Here is a 13751-nt window from a genome sequence, read left to right as displayed (position 1 = left end):
AAGTTTGTTATTAAATGAAATTTTAAATCAATATTTTAATAATAATTTTATATGTGATTTTCTAGAGTTTTATTTTATTATTAAATTTTATCTCGATTTTGATTAAATAATTGATTTTGCCAACTATCTCTGCATTAGACCCATTAGGATTCTGGAAACAGGCCTTTAATGTATTTATATTGATTTATATTTGACTATAAAATTTACCGATGTGTTACTGAATTGATTTAAGATTGATTTGATTTTATTGAATTGATTTGAGATTGATTTGATTTTATTGACTCTCTGTTGCATTGTCGAGTCCTGCATCATTGCAGTTTATGGTTTGCATTAGTATCATATGCATTGAAATCTGTGAAGGAGGAGGAAGGTATTTAGTAGACCTTTGGTGATGAAAATTTTTATTAAATGAATTTATTTTATATATATGTTTCTGAAATTATTTTATTAATGATTTTGACAACATGAGCATTATTTTATTGAATAGAAATTTATTGTGAAATTAATCAGTGCTATAATTATCATTCGCATCTAGCTCAAACCACGATCCAAATATTCAGTCCATTTTACGGAGAGGGACGACTTTGATTTGTTCTCATGGTATGCCCGAATTCATGTTTTCAATAATTAGTTTAGTTTATTGTTTAAGTTTTTATTTGAAATATGTAAAGACTCCGCAGTTTACCTATGGGATATTTATGATGTTTATTCAGTATTTTATTTATTTGGATTTTGTCTATTTTTGGGATTAGTAATTGACTATATATTCGTTCAAGATACTCTGATAAGGCTTGCATGATTTAAGAATACTTAAATTATGCGCCGGTCACGGTTCAGAATTTTGGGTCGTGACATAATAAATGTTGTTTCTGGATGTCCTTCCATGATTTGCTTTTTGTCTTCCTGATTGCTTCTTCAAACATCATCTTCCGAAATTTTTTAAAATATGTTTCTTTTGATTCTTGAATTTTATAACCAACAGAATAAATACCATAATTGAAGCGCATTCACAGATATTTAAATTCTTGATGAAAATTTCATCAAGCTTCTGGATTTTCCAAGATTTTCTTGCCAACCAAACAGAAGCCAAGAGCAAAAACAAACGTTATCCCATAAATATATACTTTAGTAAGATACACCTCTCAATTAGTTTTACTTATATTTTAAATGATTTTATTATTAGAATAATTGCCTTAGCAGCAAATTGATGAAAATTTTCTCTTCTGGTTGCAAAGAATACCATCCCTTCCTATTTGAGGCCACCAAGATGAGAGTTACTATAAGTGTATCAAATCATTCATCTTTAGTTTGCATTACAAGATTTTATATATTTTAGGCTTATCGTAGTGTGTTTTCTCCTATTTAATCCAAGTTAAAATTTATTTTATCTTTGCTTCTCTTATCTTATGCCTTCAATGGAATGAACATTTCAGTAAATAAATAAATTCAACAAATAGCATGCTAGCAAAATGTAGGGCAAACCAGAATTTAAATTTAACCTATACACCATTGTATCAGTAGCTCGTTTAGTTATTACAAACCATATGTACTTGCACTAATACATAAACTACCAGAACCATATTCCACACAAGGCCTGCAGCAAAAAGATGCTCTGCAATAAAAACCCTTTTAAGTGCAAATATCAATGGTCTGTTGCTGTGGCCACAGAAGCACTGCTACCTATATCAAGGCTTAAGCTAGCATACTTCGACAGAAGTTCCTGCAGCAAATAATTGAGCTGATTTAGAAGTAAAGAAAAAAGATTGAAATAGTTAAGAACAAAAATTAAAATTAACAGTCACAAACATTGGGAACTACAATATGGAAAGTCATCATCATGAAAAGCCTAAATAGATGGTTGAAGCAGACCTGATCTTCAGCTGCTACCCCATTAGCCTTTTGCTTCTGAGCCCATCTCTTGGCATTTCGTTCCAGCAATATATATTTCATAACCTGCAACGTATGCAAAACAGAGTAATTTTTGGGAATCCAAGTCCCACATCAGGAATGAACAAAAAATTAAAAGGGTGAATATAAGTAGTTGGGTTGCAAGATTGAATTGGCTAGTTATTTTGATGTGTAAAACAACTTAATTACTTATATAAATTCATCTTAAAATCAATTAATATGTAATTTGACCGGTACACTCACTAAATTAAAGAGTAATTGATTTGATCAATATCAAAATATCTTCCATTTTGACATGATCTAAATTTGATTTTATATTTGTATACATTTGCATGATACCAAACTTCTGCGCTACCAGTCCATGATATGTTATAGCTCGGCAAGAATATTAAGCTTTACCTGGGGCAACTACACCACAAGTGTAAATATTCAATGCAAAGGTTGTAATTTTACTAAATTTTTAAAGGGAAAAGCATGATCATCAGAAATGGTCTGCACAAAGTATTCTGGAAGTAAAGAAGGGTATACATTAATAGTAACTAAGCTTAATCCCAAATTAATTGAGGTCGGCTATATGATTCGTAATGAGTTAATAAATAACACAACATTGCAAGTTTTACTTGAATGTGACAAACTCTGTAGGAGAATTTGCCCCAAAATGCTAGCCAAAACCCTATTGGACTGGAGTAGCACTATTGGTACAAACTAGCCCACATATATATGGTCCTCCTATCAGTCTACCAGACAAAAACCAATTAGAGTAAGTACCCACAAGTTTCTACAAGGCTTTGATATCAAGTCATAAATGACTTGATAAAAATACCCCTAAAAGCAAGGCTCTAGAAGGAGAAAGCCCAATACCTTATTTAATTGCATCAATCTCTCCATTTAAGCCATGTGGAACCATAGGATACTTAGAAATCATCTAGGGCATTTCATATAGAAATAGAACATAGTCCTTCGAGAACATTCTGAGAAAGAGAACAAGACAATTTGCATGAAAAAAACTACCTCCAGTAATTTTGTTTTTGTTGTCTTGCAAGGATAAACTTCTGCTCTGGCTTCCTCCTGAACTAAGCACCAATCAACCTGAGGGACAGAAAGAAAATAACTCATTTGTTGTACAAATTACAATTCAAACTTCAACAAGCTACCAAAGGTCAAGCAATAGTGACCTTGCGCAGGTAGGAAGTTAATGAATCGCGCCAAAACCACCACTCCATGGACAACTCAGAGTAGTAAGCTGCAGTTTCTGCCAGCATTATCTGCTCAAATTTTTCATAATAATTTGTGGTTCCTTTGCCTCCTAATCCTATAAATAAACAAAGCACAGCTTTGAGCAGATTTCGATCAATATCCTTCCCCTCACGATCTTCAATAATCTGTGCACAATGTCACATGCTCCAATTACCACCAACTTAATCAAATGCAATAATCAAACAAAAAAAGAACACCAACACTAAGCAAATGGCAACAGACCAAGCTTATCGCAGCTTCCTGAATTTTTCCACATAGCCTCTCGCAAACCTGAAAATCATAGTTGAATTGAGCATTTTAGACAATACAAAAAGTAAAAGAGCACAAAAGGAAATACAAAAAAGTGATCTACTTCAAGACCATGGATGTTGCTAACCTGATTGCCATAGTAATGTTTTGGGGCATCAGCAAGTAATAAAAGTCCTTTACTTGGAGCATAGAAACGATCCAAGTATTCAAACAACTTATATATAGAGTCTGCAAAGGCCTTAAACTCTGACCAAGATTGTGTTACTTCTTTCAACAGCGCTACCCCATGTTTGCCCAACAATCTTGGAATTACCTAAGCGCAAAATGGTTAAATATCAATGCACATGATAAGATAAGACACCAATTAAACGAAACTATGCGCTTATAAATTTGAGATTGGCTCAATTGAAACATTTGAGTCGGTTTATGACAACAGGTGGGGTGAAAGACTCAAAAAACTAAACCATTTTCCATAAAGTAAAATTCATTTGAACCAAAATTCCAACAAAAAAGAGAAATGTAGATTGAATCACACAACTCTAACCTTTTCCATAATTCTCTCTTCTAAATAGCTCACATATTTCTCATAAATATGCTCTGCGTAGTTACGCTTCTGGGTGCACAGCTTGTAAACACAACTACCACAAACGTTAAGGATACTCGATTACCCACTAATACCCACATCACTACCATCTCCCACTCTACTTTAAAACTGAAAAAGCACAGAAATTATGGAATTTTAGCCCAAAAAATAAAATGCACTTCATATTCAGGATACTCGTATATCAGCATATTTTCTGCGGTAGTAAATGGAGTGACACACTGGGCATCAGAGATCAACCTCTTCCTTGCAATGGCATCTTCTATTTTCTTCAACCCTTCTTCCAACGTCAAGGGAGTATTCATCTCGCTTTTCATCTGAACCCAAAAGAGGATTACCTGAACAATCAAGTTAAACTCTTCAAATTAAAGAAAAGAATTGGGAAAGATACAACCAGATAGTACCTGATAAGCAGGGCAGAGATAATTACAACTTGGGAAGAGGGAAAGCAAACGAAAGGGGGATAAAGAGAAGGAAATGAAGAGAAATGAGGAGTTTCACACGTATATAAAGGCGAAACAAACTTGCAGAAGAAGGGGAAGAGCTTGTTTGCCAAGTTTAGTGACGCTTTGCTGGATCATGCGGACAGTTACAGTTTAGAATCTACTTCTTTGAAAAGCAGAATTTTGCACTTTTATTGGATAGATGAAAAATAATGGGGAATGAAGAGGAAAATGATTTTATTTTTTATTTCTTTGAAAGATAAAAAATATATGTATATAAAGAGAAAAAAAATTGGGAGGAAAATATATTCTTAAATATTATGGTTACTTTTTAAAATTTGAAGAGTAAAATTGTAATTTTATTATACATAAAATAATTTTTAAATATTTTTTTTCATATTTAATTATGCAAAAAGTTTTCATTATTATAAATTTTTATTTTTTCTTTCTTTTAAATATTATGGAAAAATTAATTTTTTAAAAGTTATTTAATTATAAAATTATTATATCATATTAAATTCAAATTTTAATTTTAATTTTTAATATTTCACACTTATTTAACATCAAATAAATCTTTTAATATATCCTAAAATTAATATAAAAAAATTAAAATAATTTCTAATTAATATATTTAAAATAATATTTTTATAAATAATAATTCAACTGATAATATTAAACAAACTCATAATTAGTTTCTCTCTCATGAGCAAGCCACAACTTTCATTGTAAGCTATGTTTTGGCTCTGCAAAATAGGCCTTTCCTTGACTTTTCATGGGCCTTTTTCGGATTTTTAAAAAATATTTTCTGCACTTTAAAAAAACTATTTTGCCGTTAATTAAAAGAAAAAGACTAATATGCCCTTCATTAATATTAGAAGTGCAGAAAGTCCACAAATGGAAGAAGCCAAGCCTCTCTTGCACGCCTCCATCGGTCTCCCTTTCTCTCTGTACGTCGAAACTCAACCAGTCCATTGTCAAGTCCACTCACTCTCTTTTAACTCAGTTTTGCTGGGCATCAATTGAATAAGTTTTTAGCTAGCTTTAGAAGATTTGTTAGGGTGGATTAATCCAGGTAAGTTGATGTTGATGATTCTGCTTTTACTTTCACATTCTTTATGAAATTGGGTATAAATTCAAGGGCGTTGATAGTGTATTTATATGTTTATTGGTTTACGTTGGTTTTTCCTTTTGATTTTAGTATCAGGTTTGCTATTGACGTTGATTTCAAATCTGCTGTTGCATTTCAGTATCAGGAGTAGTGTTTGAAGTTGGTGCAGTAGTAGAAGTCCCCCATCGTCAAGAATGTCGTAGTTGCTGCCATTGTGTTGAATAGGGGTGGCCACGGTTCAGGAACCGCCGGTTACGTTTCCTGAACCGCCGGTTCAGGTTCAATGAAATCATGAACCTGAACCAAACCGTTATGGGACGGTTTGGAAGACGGTTCTTGAACCGCCGGTTCCGGTTCGAGCCCCGGTTTAAAACGGTTTAAAGGACGGTTCGAAAAATGACAGTTCAAGACGGTTTGAAAGCGGTTTAAGAGCAACTTAAAGGAAAAAATTATAGGAAAATTTTATTGATTTATAATTTAAGTTATATTTGTAAAAAATATTTTAATTTTTCTTAAAAATCTTTCAATCAAAATAAAATAACTTATTTTTAAGAAAAATTTAATAAGTAAAGGCTTGAACTTATTAAAAAATTAGAGATAAAATTAATTTAAAAAAAAATTAGAAAAATGTACATGAACTTAATTTTACCTATATATCCCTTATATATCCCTTAAGGATTTAGAGTAATCAAAATTTTCAGTTATAAGTTGAGAAAAAGGAGATTGAGGTAGTTTGGTCATGTGAAGTATACATATAGGAAAGCTCCAATTAGACAAGTAGAGCATATTGAGTTGAGGATAGAAAGAAAATAATAGGTAGACCTAAACTGACTTTGAGGAGAATAGTACAACATGACTTAGAAGCATTACACATTTCCGAGGATTTAACCCAAAATCATTTAGAGTGGAGAAAGAGAATCCATATAGCCGATCCCAATAAATTTTTGGAATAAAAGTTTAGTTGAATTGAGTATTACTTGCCATTTTTAAAAAAATTATATGATAATTGATAATTAAAAAACATAAAAGAAAAAAAAATCAAAATAGAAGGTATTGAAAATTTTATTGAAGATATAAAATAATAACAGAGTAATTGAGATAGTATTAAAAATTTCAGTGAGCATAAAAATAATAAAGTAGGGGAATTGTGAAAGTATGAGAATTAAAAGGAGTGTAGAAAATAATTATTTAGAAAATTTGAGAGAAATTGAAAGAGTATTAAGAATTAAAGAGAGTGTAGAGAATAATTGTGTAGAGAATTAATTATATATATATATATAAATGAATTAGGAGTAAAGTGAAGTATTTATTGAATTTTTTTATTTAAATCATCGGTTTGGTTCGGTTTGGAACCGCCGGTTTAATCCGGTTCGAAACCGTCGGTTCACGGTTTCTAAAAAGTATGAACCTGAACCAAACCGTAGAATAACGGTTTCGGTTTGGTTTGAAGCCGGTTCCGATTTTGATCGGTTTCGGTCCTATTTTGATCGAACCGGTTCCGGTTCGGTTCCGGTTTGAAACCGAACCGTGGCCACCCCTAGTGTTGAAGGTAATTTAATATTCAATTAAATATTACTGATGAGCATATTGTGGGTTCCATTTGTGATCGACATTTTGAGAGCTTGCATGTAATTTTTTTTCTTTAAACCTTTAAACCTTTTTTTTTTTTTCCGTCTAAATTGAGGGGCAGTTTTGGTATTAAAAAAATTTCTTACATTGAACTGTACAAATGGGTGAGTTTTAAAAATACAGGGGTTAAAGTGTAAATTTTATTAAACCTTAGGGATGAAATTGTAGAAGTGAGGATTGAGGGAAGTATTCCCCGTTCTCTCTAAAAAGTTCGAAATTTTTAGCGCATTGATTCGCCAATTCTCGAAGGCAGCTGAGTTAGGGTTACTGAGTCAGTAATGGCCGATTTTCAGACATCGACTCACAAAGCCAAGTGGATCTTCACCTCTCAACTGCTGGTAAGTGATATTTCTAACTTGTTTTCCTAATAAACACTACCAGTCAATTGTAATTTTGCTCTTTATTCAATTATTACTTTTTTTTTTTTGTGAATTCGATTTTAGCTCGTCAGATGCTTTAGTTTCATATATGTGTTTCATTTTTTTTTCTTTTAATTATAGTGATCGGATTTAAGTTTCAATACAGGTTGAGAAGCACAAAGTTACTAATCAAAGAGCCAAGCAAATGCTGGAGAAGGTATGTTGCAGCCTTTGTTCCCTCTTTTACTCATTCTAATGACAATAATATTTAGTGTTTTTTACCTTTCAATTTTCATATTTTGAAGTATGGAACAACAAGAATGGAAGTAGATGTTGATGGATCACTGTCATACCCTGAACCTCAAGTTAACGCAGCAGACAATGGTAGATGTTTTTTTTTCCCTTTTTATTTATTATTTCACTCTTTAATTTTCCTTTAGATTACGATTATGGGTTTATTTGATATGATCCCTTAATCTGATTTTTTAAAAATTATTCTGATGGTATCATCTTTTTCAATATCAGCTGATAAGCATTCTCGTCCAAAATTGCTCAGTGTTGAAGAAGAACAATTTATGCGAGTATACTATGAATATAAACTTCGAGAAGTGTGCAGTGCCTTTTACTTTCCTCATAAAATTCAGGCAAGTCATTCTTTTTGCTAAGTAACCAGGATGATGATAGTTGCCATGAAACGAGAATAGATATGTAAATAAATGGCTTAGTGGATTTTACTGACATTATTGGAATTTCATGCACTGCAGGCAACAGCACTCATATACTTCAAGAGGTTTTATCTTCAATGGTCGGTCATGGAACATGATCCAAAACATGTAATGTATGATTTGTTGAGATCTCATTTTATATGCATGCACATAAAAGTTGGTCAATGCCTATCAGAGTTGGTAGAAATCATTAGGCACTATATGTTCTTATTATCGTAAATCACACTTGCATAATGTTCTTGTTTGATAATGTATTAATAACTTGAAATTACTTCTTTGCATCCACAGGTTAACCTGTATATATGCAGCTTGTAAGATCGAAGAAAATCATGTGTCAGCAGAGGAGCTTGGTAAGGGGATTTCACAGGATCATCAAATGATTCTCAATTATGAGATGATAGTGCTCCAGGCATGGATATGGCTCTTACATTTACTGCTTTCCCATCTTGATTTTTCTTCACTTCATATTCTATTAAACATACTCTTTATTATGCAGAGCTTGGAATTTGATCTTATTGTCTACGCACCATATCGCTCAGTTGAAGGTTTTATCAATGATATGGAGGTAACTGAATTTGGTTAATTATATTTTGTTGTGATTCCTCCAGCTCTTGCAAAAGAGTTCTACCTTTTATTCTTTTTCTTATTCACATTGAGAATTTTTGTTTGGTTTGATTGTAAGCTCTCTTTTCCTTGAATTCTTGTTGCAATTATTGACATTTAGCTTTGGCTCAACAGGAATTCTGTCATGCAACGGATGACCAAATTCAAATGCTGAAGGTAATTTCCCTTGTATTCTTATGATTAGATTTCAGGTTTGAGTACTATTTCCGTTTGATCATTTTAGTTCATTTACCTTTAAAATTGAATATTGAAAAAAGTTCTCTAAATGTTTGAACACATTGATAGAAATGAATTTCTATAAATGGTTGTAAATGATGCTTCTCTGGTTTATTGGAATGTGCAACAGTTCTATCTATTCTTATGGGTTTAAATCATAGGTACTAGATTCACTCACCTCCCTGGGTGCCACTATCTGGGTTGCACATTCCAACTCATGGCACATTTGCGTCCCAAACTGCCATGGTTGCAATTTGGGTCGCCAAAATAGGGGTTCAGAAGAATAAGAAGAGCTTGTTTTTTTGGAAATACAAACACTACTAATTACTAATTATATTTTTTGGATAATTTAAAATAGTAATAATAGAAGGACTTTAAAAATTAAAAAAACAAAAAATGATTTTTGCCTTATAAATATAATTCACATACCGAACAAATATGATTTGCCTACCGCAAGCCAAATTGGTGTATTAACAAAGCCTACCCCAATGTATCCTATATTTAGTTAAGTGGCGTACCATGCACCAAATACCCATACCACGATCTGAGGGTACTGCATTCCTGGTAACTATGTCTGGCTTTTGCTTTCTGCCATTGATTGTTGGATTTGATCTGAATCTATATTTTGTAGGATTTGCAAGCAACTGCAATAGCGGAGGTTGACAAAATCATGTTTACTGATGCACCACTGCTTTTTCCTCCTGGGCAGGTATTCTTTATAGAAACTTGTTATTGATATTGATTATAATAATCTCTTTCCATCTTGGGCAAGTGAAATTTCTATTAAAAGCAAAGAAGATAAAGCTTAGAAATAAGCAACCAGGATCAAAAGCTTAAGCCAGAAGCACCATCCTTGATCCAACATAACAAGTGGAGTCATTCTGAACATAAGCAGTGGAGAATTGCTTAATTATAATGGAAGATCTTTTTGCAAGTAGCAAATAACTTCAATGAGTGAAGCTTCATATTTTGAGAAAGCTTCCTATGAAATATTTAGTTCATTTTTTAATTGCTTTCTATGTTACACTCACTGTTTCACATTTTTTTCCGGGGCATTGCCCCAAATTTATTTGAGGAAAGATTGCGTCACACCATATACAGAATTGAATGGTTGATTACATGTAGCTTGACTTAAGCTATTTTGTCCTACCATGTAATAGCATCGTCACGTTTGACATTACTTTTTATTCAATTTGGTGCAGTCAGCTTTGGCTGCTTTAGAAAGAATTCACTCTGTGGTAATTGACTGGTTGATTTGTTGTGGTTTGGCTTAAGCTGGTTTGTCCTTTCATGCGATGGTGTCATCTTATTTGACTTGACCGATTCATCAATTTGATGCAGTTGGCATTGGCTGCTTTGCGAATTGCAAATGAGATGCACCAGGTTCTTGATTTTGAGAGGTTAGGACAGTGATGGTTATTTTTCTGCTACATTGCTCCCTCCTATTCTCCCACACGCCATGTGTGTTTTAGCAACATTTTCATTGCAGTTATGGACTTATTGGTTAGATTGGGATTTTTTTGAAGCTCAACTCTTGTTTTTGGCCAAAAAATTGACAGGGAATGGAAATTTATTTAGTACTTGCTTACTTCTTTGCAGATACCTCAGGAACATTCTTTCTCGTCAGAATTCTGTGCACACGATTTCAGATCTCATTGAATCTCTAGATGCCATAGATTCTTGGGTATAAATCTATCAATCTAGTCTCAGTTTGAATTTCAGGCAAATTTCCTTTTTATCTCCTCTCTGACAGACTGATGGTACAGATTATAGACTTAGTGATTCTAATTCAATTTTAGGGAAATATGATTCTCCTCCCGTTGCATCTAATAATTTTATCCGCTTTTGACTTTTTTCTGGTTTTGCATACAGGTAAAGAAGTACAAGTTCCCTACAGAAAAGGATATGAAGTACATAAACCGGAAGCTGAAGTCTTGCTGGGGTCATGGCTCCCATGACGAGTACTTTTCCATATACTTGCTTATATCGGTAATTTAGTGCCTGCCTCTGTTATTTTTTTACACTGTTGATTTATTGCTTGGCAACAGTAAGAAACGGGAGAAGAAATCAAAACACAAGTCCCATAAGAGTTCAAATGAAATGCAAAATGGCCCATCCCTTGCATAATTGTAAGTTCTGCCTTGTATGTTGGAGTTTTCTCTTTTCTTAAAATGAACCAAGTTGTTTTAGCACCAAAGGCTTTGTTTGGCCGCCATATTGTTGCTACATTGCTGTATGAGGAAACTTCATTCACTCCCTTAGGCAATCCTCTTGTAAAATAATTTCTTACAGAAGTTATTGACTGGTGGTTGGACCATCTTAGAGGGAGGTGAACTTTTGGTTTTATTGACTTTGATTGTTATGTGATTTCAGATACATGGACGGACCTTCAGTCTTTTGCTGGTAAATTTGCATCTGGGTTGGGAGAGGAATTATGCCAGTGAAAATGAAATTTTGATGCATTAGATGGCCTTGAATGCAAAGCCATTATTTTCAATGGATCTTCTAAATGTTTTAGTAAGGAAAATCTGTGTTTTTACTTCCAAGAAATACAAGATGCATGATCCCAGAATTCTTAGCTTGCAATTCTGTAAAATTGTAGGGATCAAAGTTCATTTCAAGTTAAAAGGACAATTTTGCACTAGGAATGATCTGAGTAAAATTTTCTCTGTTGTCATTTGCATTCTACTACCTGTGAAGAAAAAGGTAGCAATGTTTTCTTCAAGTCTTTTACTCGATTATGGCTTGTATGAGAAAAATGGACAAAAAGCATACTCTCAACTCAACTAAGCCTTTATCCCAAAAATTTGGGGTCGGCTATATGGATTCGCTTTTTCCACTCTGAACGATTTTGGGTTAAATCCTCAGAAATGTTTAATGCTTCTAAGTCATGTTGTACTACTCTCCTCCAAGTTAATTTAGGTCTACCCCTTTTTTTCTTTCTATCCTCTAACCTAATGTGCTCTACTTGTCTAACTGGAGCCTCCGTATGTCTACGCTTCACATGACCAAATTACCTCAATCTTCCTTCTCTCAACTTATCTTCAATTGGCACTACTCCTACCTTTTCTCTAATACTCTCATTACGGACTTTATCTAGTCTAGTATGGCCACTCATCCACCTTAACATTCTCATCTCTGCAACTCTTATCTTAGATGCATACGACTCTTTCAGTGTCCAACACTCACTACCATATAACATAGCCATCGTATGGTCAGATGCAGTAAAATTTTCCTTTTAATTTATTGGGAATCTTACGATCACATAAAACTCCCGTGCACGTCTCCACTTCAACCATCCGCTTTAATCCTATGACTAACATCCTCCTCACATCCCCATCTACTTGAAGGATCGAGCCTAGATATTTAAAGTGATTACTTTGGGACAGTACCACTCCATTCAAACTAACTACTTCCCTATCACCAGTTTGGCCTTCACTGAACTTGCAATGCATGTATTCTGTCTTCGTTCTACTTAACTTAAAACCCTTTGACTCTAGAGTACTTCTCCAAAGTTCTAGCTTCCTATTGACTCCTTCTCGTGTCTCATCTATCAGAACAATATCATCCGCAAAACATCATGCACCAAGGAATACTCTCTTGTATATGTTTCAGTTCATCTAAAACTAATGTAAAAGGTAAGGGCTTATGGTGATCCTTGGTGTAATCCAATTGAGATCGGAAAATCACTTGTGTCCCCTCCCACTGTGCGCACAATAGTAGTTGCTCCTTCATACATATCTTTCAATACTTGTATGTACCTAATAGATACCCTCTTTTGTTCTAACACATTCCATAAGACCTCTCTTGGAACACTATCATAAGCCTTCTCCAAATCAATAAAACCATGTGTAGATCTTTCTTCACATCTCTATATTTCTCCATCAAGCTTCTAATGAGAAAGATCGCTTCCATAGTTGAGCAATAGGGCATGAAACCAAATTGATTGAGAGAGATAGAAGTATCATGACGTAGTCGATGCTCCACAACTCTCTCCCACAACTTCATAGTATGGCTCATGAGTTTAATTCCCCTATAGTTTGAGCAACTCTGTATGTCTCCCTTATTTTTAAAAATAGGTACTAAAATATTCTTCCTCCATTCATCAGGCATTTTCTTTGAGTTTAGAATCTTATTAAATAATTTAGTTAACCATGCCACTCCCATATCTCCCAAATACTTCCACACTTCAATTGGTATTTCATCGGGTCCACAGGCTTTACCCACTTTTATTCTCTTAAGTGCTTCCTTTACTTCTAAAGATCGAATCCTTCTGGTATAATTTACATTCTTTTCTATTGTTCTATAATCTATATTCACGCTATTACCATTTTGACTATTATTAAAGAGATCATTAAAATAATTTCTCCATCTTTCTTTAATGTCCTCATCTTTTACCAACACTTTTCCTTCTTTATCCTTAATGCACCTAACTTGATTGAGATCTTGACATTTCCTTTCTCTACTCCTTGCTAATCTATAAATATCTTTCTCCCCTTCTTTAGTTCCAAGTTTCTTATATAACTTTTCAAAGGCCTGTGCTCTTGCTTGACTAACTGTCTTTTTTGCTTCTTTCTTTGCTATCTTGTACTGTTCATATGTCTCATTATTATCACATTTAGGTAATTTCTT

The 13751-nt window shown here is 33.5% G+C and overlaps 2 protein-coding genes across 6 annotated transcripts; one reads left to right on the top strand and one right to left on the bottom strand.

Moving 5' to 3' along the window:
• Positions 1-1472: 1472 nt before the first annotated feature.
• On the bottom strand, positions 1473-4590 carry LOC110659849 (cullin-1). 4 transcript variants are annotated; one of them, XM_021817937.2, is made up of 9 exons: positions 4446-4590; positions 4193-4354; positions 3959-4052; positions 3542-3727; positions 3388-3435; positions 3084-3290; positions 2920-2997; positions 1870-1953; positions 1473-1720 (listed from the first exon to the last, which is right to left on the bottom strand). In XM_021817937.2, exons 2-9 carry the CDS (start codon positions 4330-4332, stop codon positions 1643-1645), a joined length of 915 nt encoding a protein of 304 aa, XP_021673629.2. In that variant the 5' UTR covers positions 4333-4354; positions 4446-4590; the 3' UTR covers positions 1473-1642. The 4 variants fall into 4 exon arrangements, with proteins under 4 accessions (XP_021673629.2, XP_021673620.2, XP_021673612.2 ...); XM_021817928.2 differs by having other exon boundaries at positions 4193-4373; positions 4420-4589; XM_021817920.2 differs by having other exon boundaries at positions 4420-4589.
• Positions 4591-7322: 2732 nt separating this feature from the next.
• Positions 7323-11796, top strand: LOC110659835 (cyclin-H1-1). 2 transcript variants are annotated; one of them, XM_058142762.1, is made up of 15 exons: positions 7323-7533; positions 7721-7771; positions 7860-7938; positions 8080-8198; positions 8319-8392; positions 8568-8688; positions 8776-8844; positions 9018-9059; positions 9751-9828; positions 10322-10357; positions 10461-10519; positions 10719-10803; positions 10992-11080; positions 11168-11248; positions 11493-11796. In XM_058142762.1, the coding sequence occupies exons 1-14, from the start codon at positions 7474-7476 to the stop codon at positions 11244-11246; spliced, it is 1041 nt and encodes a 346-aa protein (XP_057998745.1). In that variant the 5' UTR covers positions 7323-7473; the 3' UTR covers positions 11247-11248; positions 11493-11796. The 2 variants fall into 2 exon arrangements, with proteins under 2 accessions (XP_057998745.1, XP_021673591.2); XM_021817899.2 differs by lacking the exon at positions 10322-10357 and having other exon boundaries at positions 7328-7533.
• Positions 11797-13751: the final 1955 nt, after the last annotated feature.

The sequence above is a fragment of the Hevea brasiliensis genome, unplaced genomic scaffold (genome assembly GCF_030052815.1).
Source record: "Hevea brasiliensis isolate MT/VB/25A 57/8 unplaced genomic scaffold, ASM3005281v1 Scaf7, whole genome shotgun sequence".
NCBI classification, from domain to species: domain Eukaryota; kingdom Viridiplantae; phylum Streptophyta; class Magnoliopsida; order Malpighiales; family Euphorbiaceae; genus Hevea; species Hevea brasiliensis.
The sequence above is the reverse complement of the archived record's forward strand: the minus strand, read 5'-3'. Positions and strand labels throughout refer to the sequence as shown.